The following is a 21,557-nucleotide window of genomic DNA, read 5'->3' as shown; positions in this document are numbered from 1 at the left end:
AAATCTAGAACAAACTCCTAATTTCCCTCTCAAGTTGCTCTTCCTGGTACTTTGTCCATTCAAATTCATGGCAACTCCATTAGTACCATCCTTGATGCTACTGTCCCTCTCATACCTGTATTCAATCCACCAGCAAGTCCTGTTGGTTCGACGTTATAAATATACCTAGAGTTGGCTATTTTTCTCCACTTTCACTGCTATCACCACCCTGGTCCAAGTCATTATTAACTCTCACTTGGACTATTGTGGTAGCCTTCTGATATGGTTTGGCTGTGTCTCCACCGAAATCATTATCTTGAATTGTAGTTCACATAATGCCCACATATTGTGGGAGGGACCCAGTGGGAGATAATTAAATCATGGGGGCAGTTTTCCCCATACCTTTCTCATGGTAGTGACTAGGTCTCATGAGATCCGATGAGTTTATAAGGGGAAACCCCTTTCACTTTGTTCTCATGTCTTCTCATGTCTGCTGCCATGTAAGACATGACTTTTGCCTTCTGCCATGATTGTGAGGCTACCCCAGCCATGTGGAACTGTGAGTCAATTAAATCTCTTTCCTTTATAAATTGCCTAGTCTTGGGTATGTTTTTATTAGTAGCATAAGAACTGCCTGCAGTGAGCCAAGATCACGCCACTGCACACCAGCCTGGGTGACACAGCAAGACTCCATCTCACAAAAAAAACCAAAAAACAAAAAACAAGAACTGACTGACACAGTAAATTGATTCCAGTAGAGTGGGGTGCTATTGTAAAGATACCTGAAAATGTGGAAGTGGCTTTGGAACTGGGTCACAGGCAGAGGTTGGAACAGTTTGTTTGGAGGGCTCAGAAGAAGACAGGAAGACGTGGGAAAGTTTGGAACTTCTTAGAGAACTGTTGAATGACTTTGACCAAAATGCTGACAATGATATGGACAATGAAATTCAGGTTGAGATGGTCTCAGATGGAGAGGAGGAACATGTTGGGAACTGTAGTAAAGGTGACTCTTGCTCTGTTTTAGCAAAGATACTGGGGGCATTTTGTCTCTGCCCTAGAGATTTGTGAAACTTTGAACTTGAGGGAGATGATTTAGGGTATCTGGGGGAAGAAATTTCTAAGCAGTAAAACATTGAGATGGTGACTTGGGTGCTGTTAAAAGAATTCAGTTTTAAAAGGGAAACAAAACATACAAGTTCAGAAAATTTGCAGCCTGACAACACGATAGAAAAGAAAAACCCATTTTCTGAGGAGAAATTCAAGCTGGCTGCAGACATTTGCATAAGTAACGAGGAGCCAAATGTTAATTGCCAAGACAATGGGGAAAATGTCTCCAGGGCATGTCAGAGACCTTTGAGGTAGCCCCTCTCATCACAGGCCCGGAGGCCTAGGAGGAAAAATAGTTTTCTGGGTTGGCTCAGGTCCTCCCTGCTATGTGCAGCCTAGGGACTTGTGTCCCAGCCGCTCTAGCCATGGATAAAGAGGTTAAAGTACAGCTCAGCCCATGACTTCAGAGGGTACAATCCCTAAGCCTTGGCAGTTTCCATGTAGTGTTGAGCCTGTGGGTGCACAGAAGTCAAGAATTGAGGTTTGAGAACCTCCACCTGTATTTCAGAGAGTGTATGGAAATGCCTGGATGTCCAGGCAGAAGTTTGCTGCAGGGGTGTGGCCCTTAACGAGAACCTGGGCTAGGGCAGTGCAGAAGGGAAATGTGGGATTGGAGGCCCCACACAGAGTCCCCACTAGGGCACTGCCTAGTGGAGCTGTGAGAAGAGGACCACTGTCCTCCAGACCCCAGAATGGTAGATCCACTGACAGCTTGCTCTGTGCACCTGGGAAAGCTGCAGACACTCAACACCAGCCTGTAAAAGCAGCCAGGAGGAAGGGTTGTCCCTGCAAAGCCACAGGGGCAGAGCTGCCCAAGACCATGGAAACCTACCTCTTGCATCAGTGTGACCTGGATGTGAGACATAGAGTCAAAGGAGATCATTTTGCAGCTTTAAGAATTGACTGCCTTGATGGATCTGGACTTGCATGGGGTTTTTAGCGCCTTCATTTTGGCCAGTTTCTCCCATTTGAAATGGGTGTATTTATCCCATGCCAGTACCCCCATTGTATCTAAGAAGCAACTAACTTGCTTTTGATTTTACAGGCTAATAGGTAGAAGGGACTTGCCTTGTCTCACATGAGACTTTGGACTGTGGACTTTTGAGTTAATGCTGAAATGAGTTAAGACTTGGGGGGACTATTGGGACAGCATGATTGGTTTTTGAAATGTGAGGACATGAGATTTGGGAGTTGCCAGGGGCAGAACGATATGGTTTGGTTGTGTCCCCACCCAAATCTCATCTTGAATTTTAGCTCCCATAGTTCCTATGTGTTGTAGGAGGGAGCTGGTGGGAGATAATTGAATCATGGGGATAGTTTACCCCATACTGTTCTTGTGGTAGTAAATAAGTCTCACAAGGTCTGATGGTTTTATAAGAGGAAAACCCTTTCATTTGGTTCTTTCTCTCAGATCTGCCGCCATGTAAGATATGCCTTTGCCTTCTGCCATGATTGTGAGGCCTCCCCAGTCCTGTGGAACTGTGAGTCAATTAAACCTTTTTCCTTTATACATTACCCAGTCTTGGGTATGTCTTTATTAGCAGCATGAGAACAGACTAATACACCTTCTAATTAGTGTCCCTGCTTCTGTAGTTCAGAATGATCTTTCTAAACTAGATTATGCTGCCCTTCTATTGAAAATATTCCACTGGCTTCTCATCTTAGTCAGAAGATATGGTAAAATCTTGACAAGTGGCTCCCAAGGTACCAAACTTCTGGGACTTCATGTTCCACTACTTTCTACTATGTACATTCTGTTTTAGCCTCAAAGACCTCACCACTCTGACTAGGACCCACCAGGAATATTCCTACCACAGGGCCTTTGTACTTGCTATTTGCACCCGGAATGTGCTTTCTCCAGTATCTAAGGCTATTGACTACCTCCTTGCCTGTGCTTAGATGTCACTTCATCAGAGTCCTTTTCTGATTACCATATACATATCATCCTCCTTCTTATCCCTGTTTTTTTTTGTTTGTTTGTTTGTTTGTTTTTTTGAGATGGAGTCTCACCCTGTTGTCCAGGCTGGAGTGCAGTGGCATAAACTCCACTCACTGCAACCTCCACCTGCCTGGTTCAATCAATTTTCCTACCTCAGCCTCCCAAGTAGCTGGGATTAAAGGCGCCCACCACCACACCTGCTGATTTTGTATTTTTAGTAGAGACGGAGTTTCCCATGTTGGCCAGGCTGGTCTTGAACTCCTGTCCTCAGGTGATCTGCCCTCCTCAGCTTCCCAAAGTGCTGGGATTACAGGCATAAGCCACTGTGCCCAGCCCTTGTTTTTTTTGTTGTTGTTGTTTGTTTTTGTTGTTGTTCTTTATAGCACTTATCACCACCTCATGTATTATGTAGTTATTCATGATGTGTCTCTTCCCATCAGAATATACACAAGAGAACAGGGACCTTGCTTAGTTCGTTTCCATATCTCCACTATCTTACTACTGCCTGGCATTTAGTAGGTGCTCAATAAAATCTTTGTTTTAGAAAATGATTAATAAATAATATGTGCATATTGAATATTGTTTCCTCTTTTAACAAATCTTTAATAATAATAAATTAAAAGCAGCAAGATTGCTTTGCATCAGGCACAATGATAAACGCTTTAAATAGAGCACATGATTCACTTTCATTTATAGAGCCCACATGCTCTCTGTCAGGCGCTGAGGGTGCCAGCCCTGCAGGAGCTTCGGGGGCGGAGCAGAAGGCCGCCTAAAAGAGCCTCTGCTAAGAGAGCATGCGTAGGCGGCGCGCTGGTAGAGCTGGGGACCTGCCAGCCTGGGAGACAGAGGACGGGTCCCATCTCTTAGGACCGCCTACAGCGCATGCTCTGCAGGATCAACTGGCTAGCTGGCAAGCGGCCGCGCTGGGCTGGGGCGGAGTCTCCGCAGCACTTCCCGGTGGCTGGCTGCTCTGATTGGCTGAACAAATAGCCCGAGGGTGGTGGGCACCCGCCCGCCGAACAAGGCCGACCAGGCCCCCTGCAGGTACCCTATCCGCACCCCGGCCCCTGAGAGCTGGCACTGCGACTCGAGACAGCGGCCCGGCAGGACAGCTCCAGGTGAGAGTGCCGGCCCCGCGGCGCTGCCAGGTGCGGGTGCGGCTTGGAAGCTGGTGCCTCCACCAAGGGGAGGGTCGCGCCCTGAGGCTCTGCCGGCCGGCAGGACCCTCTGCGTTTGAACCCGGCGAGTCTTGCCTGGGGTGCCTGCGGGTGCTTTTTCTGCGGGCGTTGGCTCAAGGCATCTGCCAATCAGAGAGCTGAAGTTGCCCACTCTTCCCTGGGCGCTGTTCACTTTCCTGGACAGGCGCGGTCGCCGGTCAGTGAAGTTGCCCAGTGCTCCTGGACCGTGAGGACAGCAGGGATGTCTGAGTCCTCTCTCTATATCCTCGTGCTCTCCTCCCATTAGCTCCTCCAGGCATCCCATCCTACCTCTCTTGTTAGCCAACGGCGTGGTCGAAAGCAGACTTGGGTATCAATCCTGGTTAAAGTCCCAGCGATATTGCTTTTTAAACAGCTGACACTTTGCTTCCAGTACTTAAGCTGGGTGAACCTCAGATTCCTGAAAAATGGAATTAATGGTACTGCCATAGGGTCGTTGGAGGAGTAATTGACATAGTAGATCAGAAGCGCTCCCTGCGGTGGCTGGCGCCTCGCTAGAGCTTAAATGTGAGTCGTAATAATTGTTGTTAGTAGAAAGCTAAATGGCATGCTGCGTTGGGGCCTTTTCTTCTGCCACTGAACTGTTGGGCTGCTCCTATCTTTTTTCAGAATTTGTACTATGCGTCCAATATATACATGGCACTTCGCTTGGTTCTGGGGGTGCAAAGCTGAGTCAGACTGAGGCTGTGCCTGTGGCCTTGGGCTGGGGTGAAATGAGGGCAGACAAGTATCTAATTGCATTGTTACAAAGTCTAGAGAACTGAGATAAAGGTGTTAATACAGCTCAGAAAAGCACACTGAATTCAGCCTGGAGGGTTTTTTTTCCCCCTCCTTCGAGATTTTCACAGTTATCTCCTTTGTAAGAATTGCTTGGCTTTGTATGTTGAGAAAAACATACTAAGTATGTAGTGTTGTGTTGGAAGGAAAACTTAACTGGGTGAGATTTTCAGCTGAGTAGATTTAGCTGTTACTCTCATGGACCTTCCTCTAGGCAGCTGGTGCAGGTTCTGTAGGAAAACTGCTGAATGAAAGCAGCTACTGCAGATGCTACTGTTTTAAATTGTGGTAATTCCTTTGATTTTTTCCCTTTCAGTTTACTCCCTGTTCTCTAGTAATGATAGACTTTTGGGAGGTTGCGTTTATGATAAAAAATAGCCTGTGGCTGTACAATCCTTCCTATCATAAAGAAGTACAAAGTTGTAAGTAGAAGCAGTGGCCTTGCTTTGCCAGTGCACACTGAAGGGGATAACGTTTGCTCCTTTTTAGAATTTCGGAGTTTACGGCCGGGCGCGGTGGCTCACGCCTGCAATCTTAGCACTTTTGGAGGCCGAGGCCAGCGGATCACGAGGTCAGGAGATCAAGACCATCCTGGCTAACACGGTGAAACCCCGTCTTTACTAAAAATACAAAAACAAAATTAGCCGGGCGTGGTGGAGGGCGCCTGTAGTTCCAGCTACTCGGGAGGCTGAGGCAGGAGAATGGCGTGAACCCACGAGGCGGAGCTTGCAGTGAGCCAAGATCTCGCTACTGCACTCCAGCCTGGGCGACAAAGCCAGACTCTGTCTGAAAAAAAAAAAAAAAAAAAAAAAAAAAAAGAAAAGAAAAAAAGAATTTCAGAGTTCACTAATTCTTGGAAAAAAAATAATCCCAGGAAGAATTCCATCAACAGAAGGGAGTCAGTTCACTTTTGCAATCTCCTGAGAATCAATTTCTTAAGACTTGTGGAATATTCAGTTTAAACACAAGACTAAAAATGAACAGCTGTATTGGAGTATTATTGACATACGATAGCATGGCATATTTCAATTGTACAATTGTATAAGTTTTTACATGTGTACACACGTGTGAAACCATTGGTACATTCAATATTATGAACCTGTACATCACCCCCAAAAGATTATTTGTGCATACTCCTTTGTAATCCTTTCTTACTGCCCCTTCTCTCCCCAGGAAACCACTGATCTGCTTTCTATGAATATAGATTAGACTGCATTTTGTGGAGTTTTATATGAAGGGAATCAGACAGTAGTTTTTTTTTTCTTTATTTTGATCTGGCTTCTTTCGGCATAATTAGTTTGAGATTCATCTATATTGTTTTGTGTTCATTCTCTTTCATAGCTGAGTAATAGGTATATACCATAATTTATCCAATCATCCATTTAAAGCATTTGGGTTTTTCCAGTTTTTGGCTATTACACCCAAAGCTGCTATAAACATTTATGTACAAGTCTTTGTATGGGCATACATGCCTGTATCTTTTTAAGTGGTTCTATTTATTTTTTGAAAATGTAGAAGTTCTGGACTATAGTCATAGGTTTTTCTCTAACCATTTGTGTTTTCTTAGGAGAGGCATTTAACTTTACCTTCAGCATCCTCAAGGTCTTTGCTGTGATTTTGAGTCATCACTGCCAGAAACCAAGATGGTCTTTGTTGATTTGATGGTTAGAGAATTTCAGAAGGAGAGAAACGGGTCAAATTTTTCCTTTCTGTTTCTTTTGAAGGCTCTATTTTCTTTCATTTCATTTTTTTTTTCCCCCATGAATGACAAATTTAATTGCTGACATATAATTGGGGCAAGAACAGAAGTGGTTAAATAAGTAGGAGGGAAAAGCTAATAGTGGCTGAACTTAAACATGTCTAAATCACAGGTGGAGGGCAAGAGGTGGGAAATAAGCAAGCTCAGAAATTTTGTAGCTCTTTCTTTTTCTCAAACTATCCTCTTCTAAGTCTTGCCTTTTGTTATTTCTCCATGAACAATTTGTTTTTAACTTTGGGGTTAGGAGGTGTGTGGGTACGCTGGACTCCAAAGGTCATATATTAACTGGAGGTGGTGGGTGGGAGGTTTCTTAGTTAAAAGTAATTCCTTTGGGAGGTGGAGGCAGGCAGATCACCAGGTCAGGAGTTTGAGACCAGTCTTGCCAATATAGTGAAACCCCGTCTCTACTAAAAATACAAAAATTAGCTGGGCATGGTGGCCTGCTCCTGTAATCCCAGCTACTCTGGAGGCTGAGGCAGCAGAACCACTTGAACCCGGGAGGTGGAGGTTGTGGTGAGCGGAGATCACGCCATTGCACTACAGCCTGGGTAACAGAGCGGGACTCAGTCTCAAAAAAAACAAAACAAAACAAAACAAAAAATTCCTGGCCAGGCGTGGTGGCTTATGCCTGTAATCTCAGCACTTTGAGAATCTGAGGTGGGTGAATCACGAAGTCAGGAGTTCGAGACCAGTTTGGCCAATGTGGTGAAACCTTGTCTCTACTAAAAATACAAAAATTAGCCTGGTGTGGTGGTGTGCACCTGTTGTCCCAGCTACTCGGGAGGCTGAAGCAGAAGAATTGCTTGAACCCAGGAGGTGGAGGTTGCAGTGAGCTGAGATTGCGCCACTACACACCAGCCTGGGTGGCAGAGTAAGACTCTGTCTCAAAAAAATAAAAAATAAATAAAATAAAATAAAATAAAATAAAAATAAAAAAAATAAATAAAATAAAAAATTCCTTATTTTCTCCTTTCAGATATGGCTGGAGTCATTTGTTTCATATTTTCCCTTCACCTTTTACTTGCCCTAAATCTGGTTCAGAACTTTTTGTGGGAGCATTAATTTACCAGAATCTTTTTGTGTAGTAAAATAAAAGCAAATAATAATAGACTGTTTTATTATACAGAATGAAAATGCGGTTCTTGGGGTTGGTGGTCTGTTTGGTTCTCTGGACCCTGCATTCTGAGGGGTCCGGAGGGAAACTGACAGCTGTGGATCCTGAAACAAACATGAATGTGGTAAGTTTCTCAAAGTTATATACTTTTAAAATGCATCTGTGACAAATGTTATTTTCTCAGATCCAGTTATGTGAGCTACATGAAGCCGTACTCATACATTCATCTCTTTACAACTCCTTTGCTTTTCAATTTCTCTGAATCTTTTTTTTTTTTTTTTTTGAGACGGAGTCTTACTCTGTCACCCGCCCACCCAGGCTGGAGTGCAGTGGTGCCATCTTGGCTCATTGCAATCTCCACCTCAGGGGCTCAAGCGATTCTCAAGCCTCAGCCTCCGAGTAGCTGGAACTACAGGCATGCGCCACCACGCCTGGCTACCTTATTTTGTATTTTAGTAGAGACAGGGTTTCACCATGTTGCCCAGGGTGGTCTTGAACTCTTAAGCTCAGGTGATCTGCCTGCCTCGGCCTTCCAAAGTGCTGGGATTACAGGTGTGAGCCACCACAATTTGCCCAATTTCTCTGAATCCTAGATTCAGTTTGCTAGCTTTTTCTCATCAGGTAATCTGTAGTTAACAAACCTCAGTTTAATGTTATATATACTTCTTAATAAGCTAAATTATGATATTTATTAATTCATTTCATTTTTAAGTCTCAATAAGTTTGTTTAAACTATAAAAAAGTATTTAAACTTTGCAAGAACTTTACCGCTGTTGAGTGATGGTTTTAGAATACATTGAACAGAGATTGTGATTAAGAACGTCCAGGGAACATATTTCTATACAGAAGTCAAAGTATCTAAGTAAAATTTTGTTAGAACAAATATGCAAAAATAACCAGTCGACTAATTAAAACATCTGAAAGTTATTAATCTTAAGTAAACAGCAAATTCTGGAAATACTTCATTTAGGCACGAAATATCAGAAAAGTACAAATTATTAAAGAAAACAGCAACTTTAAAATAGACGTTGCAGTGACCCAGCTGAAGAATCTGGCAAGCTTAGGGACTCGGAGAGAAATTCACAGTGAGCCAGGAGAGTATGACCTGATAGCAGGGTCTTAGAGTTAAGTTTTACTTCTTAGGTCAAAGCTTTTCTTTTGCCTCCCAACTTTTCCAACTTTTAAAAGAATTTTTTTAATAAGAATGATAAAATTAAATTCTTTCAAGTACTTACATAAGAGAGGGTATGTGCACTTATTTACATTAAATCCTCTGGATACTTGAATTATCCATATCCCACTGAGCTCCTGATTAACAATTGTCCCATGAATCTTTTCCTGTAGAGAAGTGAATGTGACCATAATTCCCTATTTTGTTCAACTTTTCTTCCATCCCACCTTGACATTCTATGTAATCTTTTTAGTCCATTGATAAAAACAGGTTAATATTTTTTATGCTTTATTGGCCAGCAGGGGATCTCTCAAAACAAAGGAAGTGTTTTATACATTGACAGTTCTAGCTGGCATATTTAGAAAAGAAAGAAATGAGCATTTATTTGTGCCTGGTAGGCAGGATGGAAACAAAGAGGCCCAAGCTGTGGTAAAGTTAGACACATTTGGTATAAACATGCTAGAATGATGAAACTGAAGTTTAATCAAACATCTGTAGGTAGAACCCAAGCGTGAAACAAGGGAGGATTTACTGTTGTGATGGGCCACTAGATTTAGCAGGCTAAAATTTCAATGACAAATGCTTTCTTAAAGCCTGGAGGACATAGTTTATCTGCTCCTTTACTTGTTAATGTGGGAGACTGTTTCAGATTCTGTCCACCCAATTTCCATTGTCCTTTTTCTCTACAGAGTGAAATTATCTCTTACTGGGGATTCCCTAGTGAGGAATACCTGGTTGAGACAGAAGATGGATATATTCTGTGCCTTAACCGAATTCCTCATGGGAGGAAGAACCATTCTGACAAAGGTATGAGAACGCTCTTAAAAGTAAAAGCCAGAATTTGGCTGGGTTTTGTGTTAGTAACCAAGTTCAGATTTAACTTAAAAACATTGAAATGGGACTATTTTTAGACCAGAGCACTAGCTGTGTTGCAGTTTTGCAAGGCACAGACAAATAATTTTCTTTTAAAGAAGTAAGGACAAGGGTCATCCAATTTTTTGTTCAAAGGTCAGATTCATTTGAGGATATGCTGAAATCTCTGTGGCTTTGTTTTTTTAAGGAAGCATCTCGTTTAATGAACTGTTTTGAGCATTAAGTCGATGACTTTTGCTATGTAAAAATTATTTAATTTTTTTGAATTCACATAATCTAAAAATCAGAGAATTAGAAGACATACAGTAAAATGCCTCCATTCTCACTCACTCCCTACTTGCTGCTTTTTTGTGTGTCTTTCTAAAATAACTTCATTTTAAAATCTTTTTATTTCCAAAAATCTCATCAGAAACAAGTACAAACACAGATTCTTATTTTTTCCTTGCCTCCATTTTAATGCAAAAGATGGCACTATTGTCTTCTTTGAATTTTTTACTTAGCGTCTTGGAGATCTTTCCATACAGCACATAAAGCACATCTTCCAGAGGTGCATGGTATTTCACTATATGGCTGTATCATGATTTATTTACCAAGTGTCCTATTAATGAGCATTTGTGCTATTTTCAGTCTTCTGTTAACAAATATTGCTGCTCTAAATAAGCCTTTGTGTATGCAAGGTTATGTATACAATACATGTCCAGAAATAGAATTTTTGGATCACAGGATATATGCATTTGTGATTTTGATATATATTGCCATGCTGATTTTCATGTGCACGTGTCCTGATGATAACTATCACTATGAATATATGAAAGTTCTTGTAGCTTTGGCTTAAAAAGTATATATGTACATGTATATGTATATCTTTTTTCTCTCACTTTATAACTCAAGCAAAACTGCAGTTTGCAGTGCAGATAAAGGAATTTCTAGACAGACTGATTGAAATTATTAAGCAGGTATCAGAAGAAGGATCTAATCTTTATTCAATTAACTCTCCAGATGTAGCTTATTTATTTATTTATTTTTTTGAGACAGATTTTCACTCTTGTTGCCCAGGCTGGAATGCAATGGTGCAATCTTGGCTCACTGCAACCTCCACCTCCCGGGTTCAAGTAAGATGTAGCTTATTCTATAACATTTTTTTGTTTCTGGAGACTTTTCTTGGGGAAATTAAGGTTTAGATTAAGGTAGTTAGATAGCTGTTCTTCAACTTAAGTGTTATAAGGGCAGCAGAGCCATCTTTGCCTCAATTCCTGCCCAAATTGTTATTCAAAGCAAACTTAAAAACCCTCTGTGTTAATGTGAGCATTGTATTATTATTTGCTTTGTTTTTTCTTAATTTATCCTAATTTAACTTTTTTCTTCCATGTGTTCTAGCTATAATAAGATTTTAATAATGTTTAGGTGGCCATGACAACCATTATTTTTGAAATTTGATTTCTAACTTTTGAGATTTTTATGGTTTACAGATATATGCCATTAAGCTTCCTTTTTCTACATATGTTATAAAATGAGTGATAATTTATAGTGAGAGCTTTTAGTTTTTCCTGTGCTCAAAACACTCAAAACATATTTTATGCTAGAGCAAGCATATAATCTTGGTTTCCTTCCTTTTTTCTGCCAAAGAATAACCTCTGTATACTGATTTCAGACACTATATAAAGAAAAATGTTTTGTATTATTTTTCTTAAAATTATAGTTGATTAATTAGTAATGAGTGAATCACTGTTAAACGATGGTAAGAATTTCAATAAAACATGCTGAGAGCTCTCCTCCTATATCCACCTTCAGACTTCTTTCTCCATACAGTGGTTAAAACACTCAGAGTCACATGCTCTACCTGTGTGTATCACACTGTTGGAGGGGAAGGTGCAGTGCCCTGGAATATGAAGAAAGTGAGCATGAGTCTTGATATGCTCCCAGGTAATAGAAAGGAGACTTATGGGACCTTGGTGCTAGACCTGGGTCTGCCCCTGACTTCTTGTGTGCTTTTGTTTTTCATTTTTTTAAACCTCTGTGGGATATATTATATATACTTTATTTTATTTTTGGCAGGAGGGTTGGGGATTGGGAGAGTGGAGAGTCTAGGTCTTTAGAATGGGGGAATATAGACCGAAAGTACTTACTCTAAGCTAAATCTGTTCATAGCATTTGATCCTTATGTTCTTTCTGTATTCTGAAGAGGCCCTCCCTGTAGGGGATCACTGATATGAATGTCATACCTGCTGTGAGCTAACCTCAATGGGGAGTTTTCAAGGAAGTCTACGGTGAACAACTCAGTTCTCTAAAGGAATTGTGATTTTCCTAAGAACTGCATGGGTACTTTTCTGATGGTTTGCATTTCCACAGTCTAAAACAGAGCATGGACAGAGGCTCTTTACTGTCCTCCACTCGTATTCAAGAGCGAGGTTGTTGCCACTGGTGTTATTTCGGCTGTTTAAAGACAAATAGATAAAAAGAATGGAAAAGGCCTTTCACACCCAAAGTGAAACACGTCCTCTTCTCATGCGTCCCACTTCCCCTCCTGACTTCCTCCTCTATTATTAATAGCACCAGCATCCTCCTAATGACCTAGCCTGGAATCTGCAGAATCATTCTTGACCACGGGTCCTTTCTAGGCCACCCACATTAAATTGCTTCAGTTCATATTTTTCTTCTGTTTCCCTGATCACCATCCTACACTAGGCTCTTGTTACCACTTAACTGGGTGCCTGAAATAAGCGCAGCAGCTGAGAGAGTCTTGAGCCATTTCCCTTTTCAAGGCTCCTCGTATGTTAACAAAAAGAAATAATTTCCAAACAGGATTTTGAAAATTCAGTTTGCTTATATAGTTTAAGAAATTAATGCTTTTAATACACACAAAAATACTGCTATACATTCATACTATTTCCAAGTAGTTAAAAAATATATTAAAACATTATTCATTTTTTGGTACCACATTCCTTGTGGAACCTGAGTCTACAGCTGAATGGTGAGCATCTTTCAGTCCTGTTGCCGTAGGCCTCTTTGACTTACTGTGTAGCCTCACTTGGAGATCGGATTTTTTTTTGTATTAACACAGGGCTTGGCCACATGGCTTCTCTGCCCATATTTGCTTAAAAGCTTTACCTAACTGCTCTTTTCTCTGCCAGCCTTCCTGTTCTCGTTCATCCTACATGGTTTTGCAGGATTAAGTTTCTTAAAACTCAGCTATAATTATGTGAAATTGCCATTCAGCAAGCTTCAGGAGTCTCAGAAATGAAGATATACGCTGTTCCTTAAATATTCCGTCCTAGCTGGTATTTGTGCTTTTCACCTCCATTCTGTATGGTAGTAGCCCTTGGCTACTTGTGCAGTATGTGCGTGTTGTTTCCCATCATTAAGCAACCTTCTTAGAAAGTGTTGAGCAACCCTTTGCTCCTGAAGGGAACTGAGATTCAGAAATTAATCCTTCACAGGGAAGTGGCTCTGTTTTCATCTGCTCAGCCTTATTTCAGAAAGTCATAGGGAGTTAGCACTAGAGGGATCTCAGATTCCTGCCTGGGCTAGGGATTTTTGTTTTTTTTAACACACTTCACTGGTAGGTTCCAAGGTAGAATTCTTGGTTTTGGCAACCTGTGTTCTAGACTAACACCCTCATTTTGTTGGATAAGATAGCCAGGTTCAAATAGGGAAAGGAATTTGCCGCAGGTCGGAGGGTCATGGCCTGGCCTGTCTAACTACAGATTCAGTGATCTTTGAACTGGAGAATGTGGCCTTACATAATAAATATTAACCAATTGATCCCGTGATACGCACAATATATATTTTATTTGACTAAAATAAGGAAATACACACTGGTCTTGCATTAAATACGTAAAACAGCAACAACAAGGCAGATTTACTTCTTGCCTGACTAGGGTATTGGCCAATCATCAAAACACCAAGAGTGGCACATTTGTATCTGAAAGTTACGCATCAGATTGCCAAGTGGGTGAAGTGGCGCTCTAGACTGTGAAAGCCTGGAATGACTGCCTTCAGCATCCAGAAACAGGCTTTTCAACTGTGGCCTCAGCAAAGATTCCCCAGGGGTTGCCCATTGAGATATTAAGAGTCATACCTGAAAAATTCACAGCATGGCTTGTGAGTTAAGTCTTTAGAAGGAGACTATCAACTTGTATTTTGCTTTGATTGTTTATTTTAGAATTCTGATTGATTTCTAGATTTTTCTTTCTTTATAGAAAAATCCTTCACTTCTAAAGAAACTATTTTTTGAATCACTGCAGTGCTCTAACAGGCCACACATAGGCCTTGGTGATCGGGGATGTAATTCCCCACCCCTGATGGTGCCGAACAGATGCGGGTTCATTAATCAATGCCTGAGCTTGGTGACTTGGGCTGAACTCAGGCTCATGTAGCACTCTGATGGTGCGTTGGGTAGGGGATTGCATTCAGAACCTTTGCCTAATGGAGCAGCATAAGTGAGGTCAGCCGTACAGTTTGTCTCATAGGCCCAGGATGGGATCAGAGCAGAGAGCCGAGTGGAAAGGAAGACAGTACTCTGCCCTGTCCCCTTCCCTCCTCTTCCTCCTGGTTACCGCTCTGACCTGTCCTCTGTCTTCAACCTAATTTTCACATCTTCAGGGAGGATTTCCTCAGCCTCTCACAACAGATCAGGCACCTGGCTACATATTCTCATAGTTCTCTGTGTTTTTCTCCATTACAATTAAGACAATAAACAATATATTATTATGTAGATGATGATGTGTGTGACCTCTGTCATCCCCACCAGACTCTGTGGGGGTGAAGACTTTTCTGATTCTCTTTAAATGGTAAATTGCTTTAACTCCAGGCTGCAGTCTACCCAAGTATGCTCCTGCAACCCTCCTGTGACACTGCAATTTAATAGTGTCCCCTGCTCAAGGCCACACTGCATTAAGGATTTCCTACTCCTGGATTCCTAGGAGTCCACGAACACAACTTGAAAGCTTCCTGTGGTGGGTAAAACTTGAAGCTGTATTGCCTCGTGATTAAGGTGAACATGTGAAGAGCCACCAGTCATGGGTGTAAGTTCTGGCTCTACTATTTAACTAGCTGTGTGACTTGGCAATTTTCTTTACCTCTCAAAGTTTTGACTTATTCAGTTATTAAACAGGAAGAATAATACTGGCTCCTTCATAGACTGTTGTGAAAATTTGATAAGGCCTGTGAAATATATTATAATAAGTGCAGGTGATACAGTTTCTTTTAAGACATTTATTTATCTAAAATATTTAAATGAATAAATAAATATTTTAAAAGTCTCGTCCTGTCTCCCAGGCTAGAGTGCAGTGGTACGATCATAGCTTACTGCAGCCTCAAATGATCCTCCCTCAGCCTCCCAAAGGGCTGGGATAACAGACATGAACCATGGTGCCCAGCCTCTGTTTTTAATTTTGAAATATCAACGTGGATTTGATGGTGGTCTTTGATATTGACTTCTTCAGGATTAAGCCCTCCATGACAGGGATGTATTCTAAATTGTATGGAAAGGAGGAAGATGCCTTTGTTTACAGTGGACAGAAGTAAGAAAAGTAAGAAATGTCATAGAACTATGTCTGGGGGGTCAGGTGACACGCACTGTGTCATCTCTAGCCCTGCGTCCCCTGAAAGTGCCTTCTTCTGTGGACCCTCTGCTCCTTCTGTTGAGGGAGCGTTTTGGATGAGAGCTGGATAATTTCCCCAAATTCGGTCAACTCTGAAACTCTGGAACTCAAGTTGCTGTGCTGCAAAGCTGTCTGAGGACAGGCCGTGGTGACAGAGAGGGTCAGGGAAGACAGAAAGGCAATTTGGCATGGAGATGATGGGCACGTTTGTCACATGACCTGGGTTTGATTCCCAGCTCCATCATATACTAATTGTGTGTCCTGGGTCAAATGATTTATTCTCTCTAAGACTCAGAGGCGCCAAAGGAGGAAGAATGATGTAAATGGCCCAGCACCATCCTGGGTGTATGGAAAACTGTAATTATGACAATGTCCTGGAAAGTTCTGCAGTGAACAAGACAGACCACATTACTGCTTTCATGTTGCCTGGTGATCAGAGTGACTATTGCTAGTGGTGGGGAAAACAGCATTCTGAGGCATGGAACGGTTTTCTTCCCTGCTCTGTGATGCAGGGCGCTCTTGTTGTGTTCACTCTTGCAGGCCACCTGCTCCCTAGCAGGGTGACAGTGAAGTGTGAGTGCCGTGGACTGCACAGTGGCAAAGGCCTTGTGACTCTCTGAATGCGTCCTGTGGACTGGTCAAGCGCTGTGCTCTGTGTGAATCATCAGGTGAACTTTCATACAATTCTAGGGTGTAAGAACTCCTATTACCTCCTGTTTTACAGATGAGGAAACCAAGGTTTATAGGGGTTAATTAACTTGCCCAAGATAAAGCAGCTGATGGGTAGTGAAGGTGGGAGTCACACAGCCCGTGACTGTTCCTGCCCACTTGGTCCTCTTCTCAGGCCTCAGAACAGCTATGATGTCCCTGATAAAGTCACACTATGGAAAGTATCTGACTTAGAGGTCCTGTATCTTCTGGATGTCCTGCTTCTGCCTACTACACCAACTCAGAGAGCTGTTAGGTGACTTATCTGAGATAATGCATGTAAAGCGCTTAAGTGCTTAGCATGGTGCCTGACACATTGTCAACATTTAGTACACTCTTGCTGTTACTATGATTATATTACCTGGACCAAAGAATACCACTTCACTTTATCCTTCTTCATAGCGGTTATGTTCTAATAATATTTTATTACTTACAGTTGACTCTTTAACAACATGGGGGTTAGGGGTGCTGGCCTCCAGAGCTATTGAAAACTGCATATAACTTTTGCATTCCTCAAAATTTAACTAATAACCTAGTTGACCAGAGGGCTTACCTATAATGTACATAGCCGATTAACATATATTTTATATATTATATGTATTATATACTATATTCTTACCATAAGTAAACTAGAGAAAGAAAATGTTATAAGGAAATCATAAAGAAAAGAAAATGTATTTACTATTCATTAAGTGGAAGTGGATCATCATAAAGGTCTTCATTCTCATGTTGGAACAGGCTAAGGAAGAGGAGGAAGAGGAAGAGCTGGTCTTGCTGTCCTATAGCAGAGGTGGAAGAGGGGGAGGAAGTGGAAGGGGAGACAGGAGAAGTAGGCACATTCAGGGTAACTTCATAAAAATACATTGTAATTTCTGACCTTTTTTCATTTCCCTAGAAATGTTTCTATAGAATAGCAATTCTTCCATCATTCGCTTTAGTTTCAGTGCCTGTGTCGTAGAAGCATCAGTGTTGTAAAGGAAGTCTTGAATAATTGCAGTTGCCACCCTTCTCCTGAATTGTCTAATATCAGTTTGTTTTCTGGTACTGTATCTCCCATGTCTTCTTTCCCATAGTCTGGTGCTGTTTTAGAAAGCACTCATCTCCATCAAGTTATCTTCTGTAAATTCCTCTGGTGTGCCTTTTAGCTCTTGATTTTATTTAAGATGCATATCTTGAAACTCTTTACCTGCTCCCACCCTCCACCTTTTTGTCATATCCACAATCTTTTTCTTGATTTCCTTGATTGGCTAAGTCGTGGATATGGATTCTGTGAAGTCATGCACAACATCTGGACACAATTTTCTCCAGCAGGAATTTATTGTTTCAGGCTTGATAACTTTAACAGCTTTTTCTGTAACAGCAGTGGCATCTTCAGTGGTGTAATTCTTCCAGACCTTCATGATGTTCTCTCTGTTGGGATTCTCTTCCATAACATTGTCCATCGTTTCCATAGTGTATGTGTGTAATGAGCCTTAAAGGACTTTATGACCTCCTGATTTAGAGACTGAATTAAAGATGTGTTTGGGGGCAAGTAGACCACTTCGATGCCTTTGGTATTGAATTCATGGGGTTCTGTGTGGCCGGAGGCATTGTCCAATATCAAAAGAACCTTGAAAGACATTCCCTTACTGGCAAGGTGCTTCCTGACTTCAGGAAAAAAAGCATCAATGGAACCAATCTGGAAAAATAGTTCTCATTGTCCAGACCTTCTTATTGTACAGCCAAAAGACTGACAGCTGATGTCTATATTTTCCCTTCAAGGCTCAGGGATTAGCAGATTTATAGATAAGGGCAGACCTGACCATCAACCCTACTGCATTTGCACAGAACAGTAGAGTTAGCCTATCCCTTCCTGTCTTAAATCCTGGTGCTTGCTTCTCTTCCTTACTAATAAATGTCCTTTGTGGGATTTGTTTTTTTTCAGAATGGAACACTTTCATCTGCATTAAAAACCTGTTCAGGCAGACACGTTTTCCTCCAGGAACTTATATGTGGCCTCTTGGCTGGCAGAAGCTGCTGCTTCTGTTATCTTAGCATATTTTTAAAGTTTTTAAAATTTTTAATTCTTAAAATTAATTAATTTTTGGCTTTTTAGAGATGACATCTTGCTCTGTCACCCAGTTGGAGTGCAGTGGCACCATTATAGCTCACTGTAACCTCAAACTCCTAGGCTCAAGCAATCTTCTTACTTCAGCCTTCTAAGTAACTAGGACTACAAACACGTGCCAAACATACTCGGCTAATTTTTAAAGCAATTTTTGATAGAGATGGGATCTCACTGTGTTTTCCAGGCTGGTTTCGAACTCCTGGCCTCAAGAGATCCTCCCACTTTGGCCTCCCAAAGTGCTGGGATTACAAACATGAGCCACTGTGCCTGGTCTGTCTTGGCATTTTAAAAGCCAAACAAACCTCTTTGTAAAATTATCAAAACATCTTTTATTGGCATTAAATTCTCCAACTTTAGATTCTTCGCCTTCTTTTTTCTTTGTCACATAATGACTTTGCTTTTTCTTGACTCTTAGAGTCTAGAATCTATTCTTGCTTTATCTTGAATATAAGAGTCTAGAATCATATTAGGGCAATTCCGCACCCACATCAAAGCTGCATTTTCAATATGAGATCAAAGGTATTTCAGAAAAAGTGCAAGGTTTTGGCACTTGCTGTCATAGCTACAATGACAAATGGCTTCACAAACTTTATTTCCCTTTTTTTTTTTTAACAGTTGTCGTTATATGTCATTTATCTTGAAATGAAGATAATTGAAGCTGCAGACCTTAATCTATGACACATATCAAGCAATCCAACTTTTTCTCGTCTGGATTTTTCTCTGCTTTTTGGGAGCACTCCCAGATCACTATTAGTTCTTTGTATGGGTCCCATGGTGTTACTCAAGGTTTATGATATTGCACTAAACATGATGAAAAACATATGAGAACTGCAAGAGATCACTGTTTACTGCAATATGCATTTACTGGAGAGACGAACTGCTCACGTGGAGATGATTAGTGTCACGGGAAATTTAAGCAGATATTTACAACACTCACCACAAGAGCAACAGGAGATGGCTACAAAATTATTACAGTAGTACACAATATATTCTAGTTAATTTTATGCAGTTATGATTTAATACCGCATCTTTACATTTGTTTACATTTCTCTTAACTGTCAATGGCACCACGTATGGTCTGTAAGTGTGTGTCTAAGTTTTGAAAATGTTAACTTTTTATACTTCGTGTATATTTATGGTAATAAATAAAAAATAGGCCAATATCTAAATATATTTTATACATTCATGACATACCTAAACTTTTAGTAACTTGTTATTATTTCTAGACTAGAGTTGGTCTGTTTTTCTCAAATTGTTGCAAATCTCCAACAAATTTTTCAATGTTTATTGAAAAAAAATTCATGTATGAGTGGACCTGTGCAGTTCAAACCTGTATTGTTTAAGGACCAACTGTATAGATTTATTATGTTACTATCAGGGACCATTATTTATTCAGCTCTACTATGTATTAACTACTTCATCATTCTCACTTTAGAAAAGAACACCTATACTTCAGAGAGAGTTGAGCAAATCCTACGAAATTTTGTAGCAGTAAGAACTGAGGTCTGCTTCATGCTAATGCCCCGGTGTGTGACCTCCTCCTTGTTCTCTGTTTTGGTTCTGCCCTGGACCTCAGCTGGTTTCTCACATGTGTTTTGGAGTGTGACAGGGTCCTGTCCGGACTCAGCATCCTGGCAGAGAAGGCCAGTGCCTTGGGAGGCAGGAGGAACTTCCCCACCCACCCGGTCATCTTCCTCCTGCGGAACTGTGGGCTCAGCACATTCAGTTTCGGAGCCTGAGTAATCCCCTCCTGGCTTCCACCCACACTGGGAAGGCAGCGTCGTGGTGGGCTGGCACTGGGCTGCTTCTTTGTCAGTTTTGTCCTATAGAGCCATGATGAACTCACTTGCCATCTCCAGGCTGAGAAATGGTCCTTTAGTCTTTTCCCTTAATCCCCAGCCCTCCTAGAGCCACCCGTAGGGCACAGCTGGGGAAGGCAGCCCTTGATCTGTCATGCTGGTTTGTCACTCAGACAAACAGGGTTTCAGGGTGCCTGAGTGCATTGAGCAGCTTGGGCCTTGGAGCAGCTGCCGGAGCAGGTGAGGCTGAGTGGGTGCCTCTCCTTTCATTTCCTATCCCCTCCATCTACTAGAGATTACTTTCTTCAAGCACTTTGTCCATATCCTCTCAAAAATAGCTTCCTGCCTTCAGCCAGAAGCCCTCAGTGTGTTCTAGAGACTTCTGTCTTGTTAACCTTCTGTCCCTAGCAAAGCGGTGAAAAGCATGGCCTGTGGTGTCAGACACTCCTTGTTAGATTCCAACTCCCCCGCTTCCTAGCTCTCGTTCAGCCTTAGGCAAGTTACTTGACTTCTCTGCCACAATTCCCTGTTCTGTTCAATGGCAGTAGTGCCAACTTCAAAGGATTTTCAGTTCAGTACCTACAGCATGTAAGCGTGCAATCGGCACTAGCTATCATTTCAATCAGCTATTCTCAGCAAGGTGAAGTGAAATCTGAAATAGTTCCCTGGAAGATGTGAGCGGCAATAGGTTTTACCTTCCCAGAGAGAAACATCCTTTGCCAGTAAATCCTTAAATCCTTGTTTGGTGGTGGGATGGGAAAGAACCACGTTGTACCTTCCTTTCTTCCGCCTGCTGGGAGCAGGTGAGAGAAGCTGGCAGACAGTTGGCTGGGCCTGCTTCCAGCGTCCAGTCAATATCATTCCCTTTTGTATTCACCCGGTGCCAGAGGGAAGGGGCAAGCAGTTTAGCAGCCATTTTTAAAGGTTTTCCACGCTAAGATTTGGTACTATTTTCTTTGTTGAGGATCCATGATGCCTAATGGAACCGCCATCTCTGGAAGCTCAGTAAGTTGTGTCCTCTGTATCTCCCTCCTCAGAAGAGACTTTTTTGTTCTCGGATGAAAGGAAACTGGCCCAGCCTGGAAGGATGTGCATCCCATGAAGTCCTTCCTGTTCCCTGTGTTCCCAGGTCAGACAAGGCACTGGACTTTTCCTAGTTGTTCCCCAGCCTGGCTGCGCATCAGAATCAGGCAGGGAGCCTTTCGTGTGCACACTGGTCCCACCTGGCCAAGGCCTGGGTGCGGTGTCAGCTCTCTATTCATCTGGCTCCTATGTTTTCTCTAGAACCCTTTGTGGAAACATCTGTCTCTTACTTAGAATCCAGGTCAAATATTTGTGCCTCTGGCCAAGTAACTTTCTCCTTCTTCTGGGCCTTCCTGAGTGGTGTTCTAGCCTTCTTCTTCC

The 21,557-nt window shown here is 41.9% G+C and overlaps 1 protein-coding gene across 4 annotated transcripts in view; it reads left to right on the top strand.

Moving 5' to 3' along the window:
- Window positions 1-21,557, top strand: part of LIPA (lipase A, lysosomal acid, cholesterol esterase) — a 118,698-nt gene that overhangs the window by 74,885 nt on the left and 22,256 nt on the right. The window contains exons 1-3 of one of the 4 annotated variants that reach the window (XM_011965358.1): window positions 3,822-4,143; window positions 7,905-8,016; window positions 9,753-9,870. In XM_011965358.1, coding sequence (XP_011820748.1) covers window positions 7,906-8,016; window positions 9,753-9,870 — 229 coding nt within the window. In that variant the 5' untranslated portion in view covers window positions 3,822-4,143; window position 7,905. Of the gene's footprint in view, window positions 1-3,821; window positions 4,174-7,904; window positions 8,017-9,752; window positions 9,871-21,557 lie in introns of those variants that run through there. The other 3 variants (XM_011965359.1, XM_011965357.1, XM_011965360.1) reach the window with 3 other exon arrangements.

Source organism: Mandrillus leucophaeus, unplaced genomic scaffold (assembly GCF_000951045.1).
Source record: "Mandrillus leucophaeus isolate KB7577 unplaced genomic scaffold, Mleu.le_1.0 Scaffold721, whole genome shotgun sequence".
Lineage (NCBI taxonomy): Eukaryota > Metazoa > Chordata > Mammalia > Primates > Cercopithecidae > Mandrillus > Mandrillus leucophaeus.
Note: the sequence above shows the minus strand (reverse complement) of the source record. Positions and strands in the feature narration are given on the sequence as shown.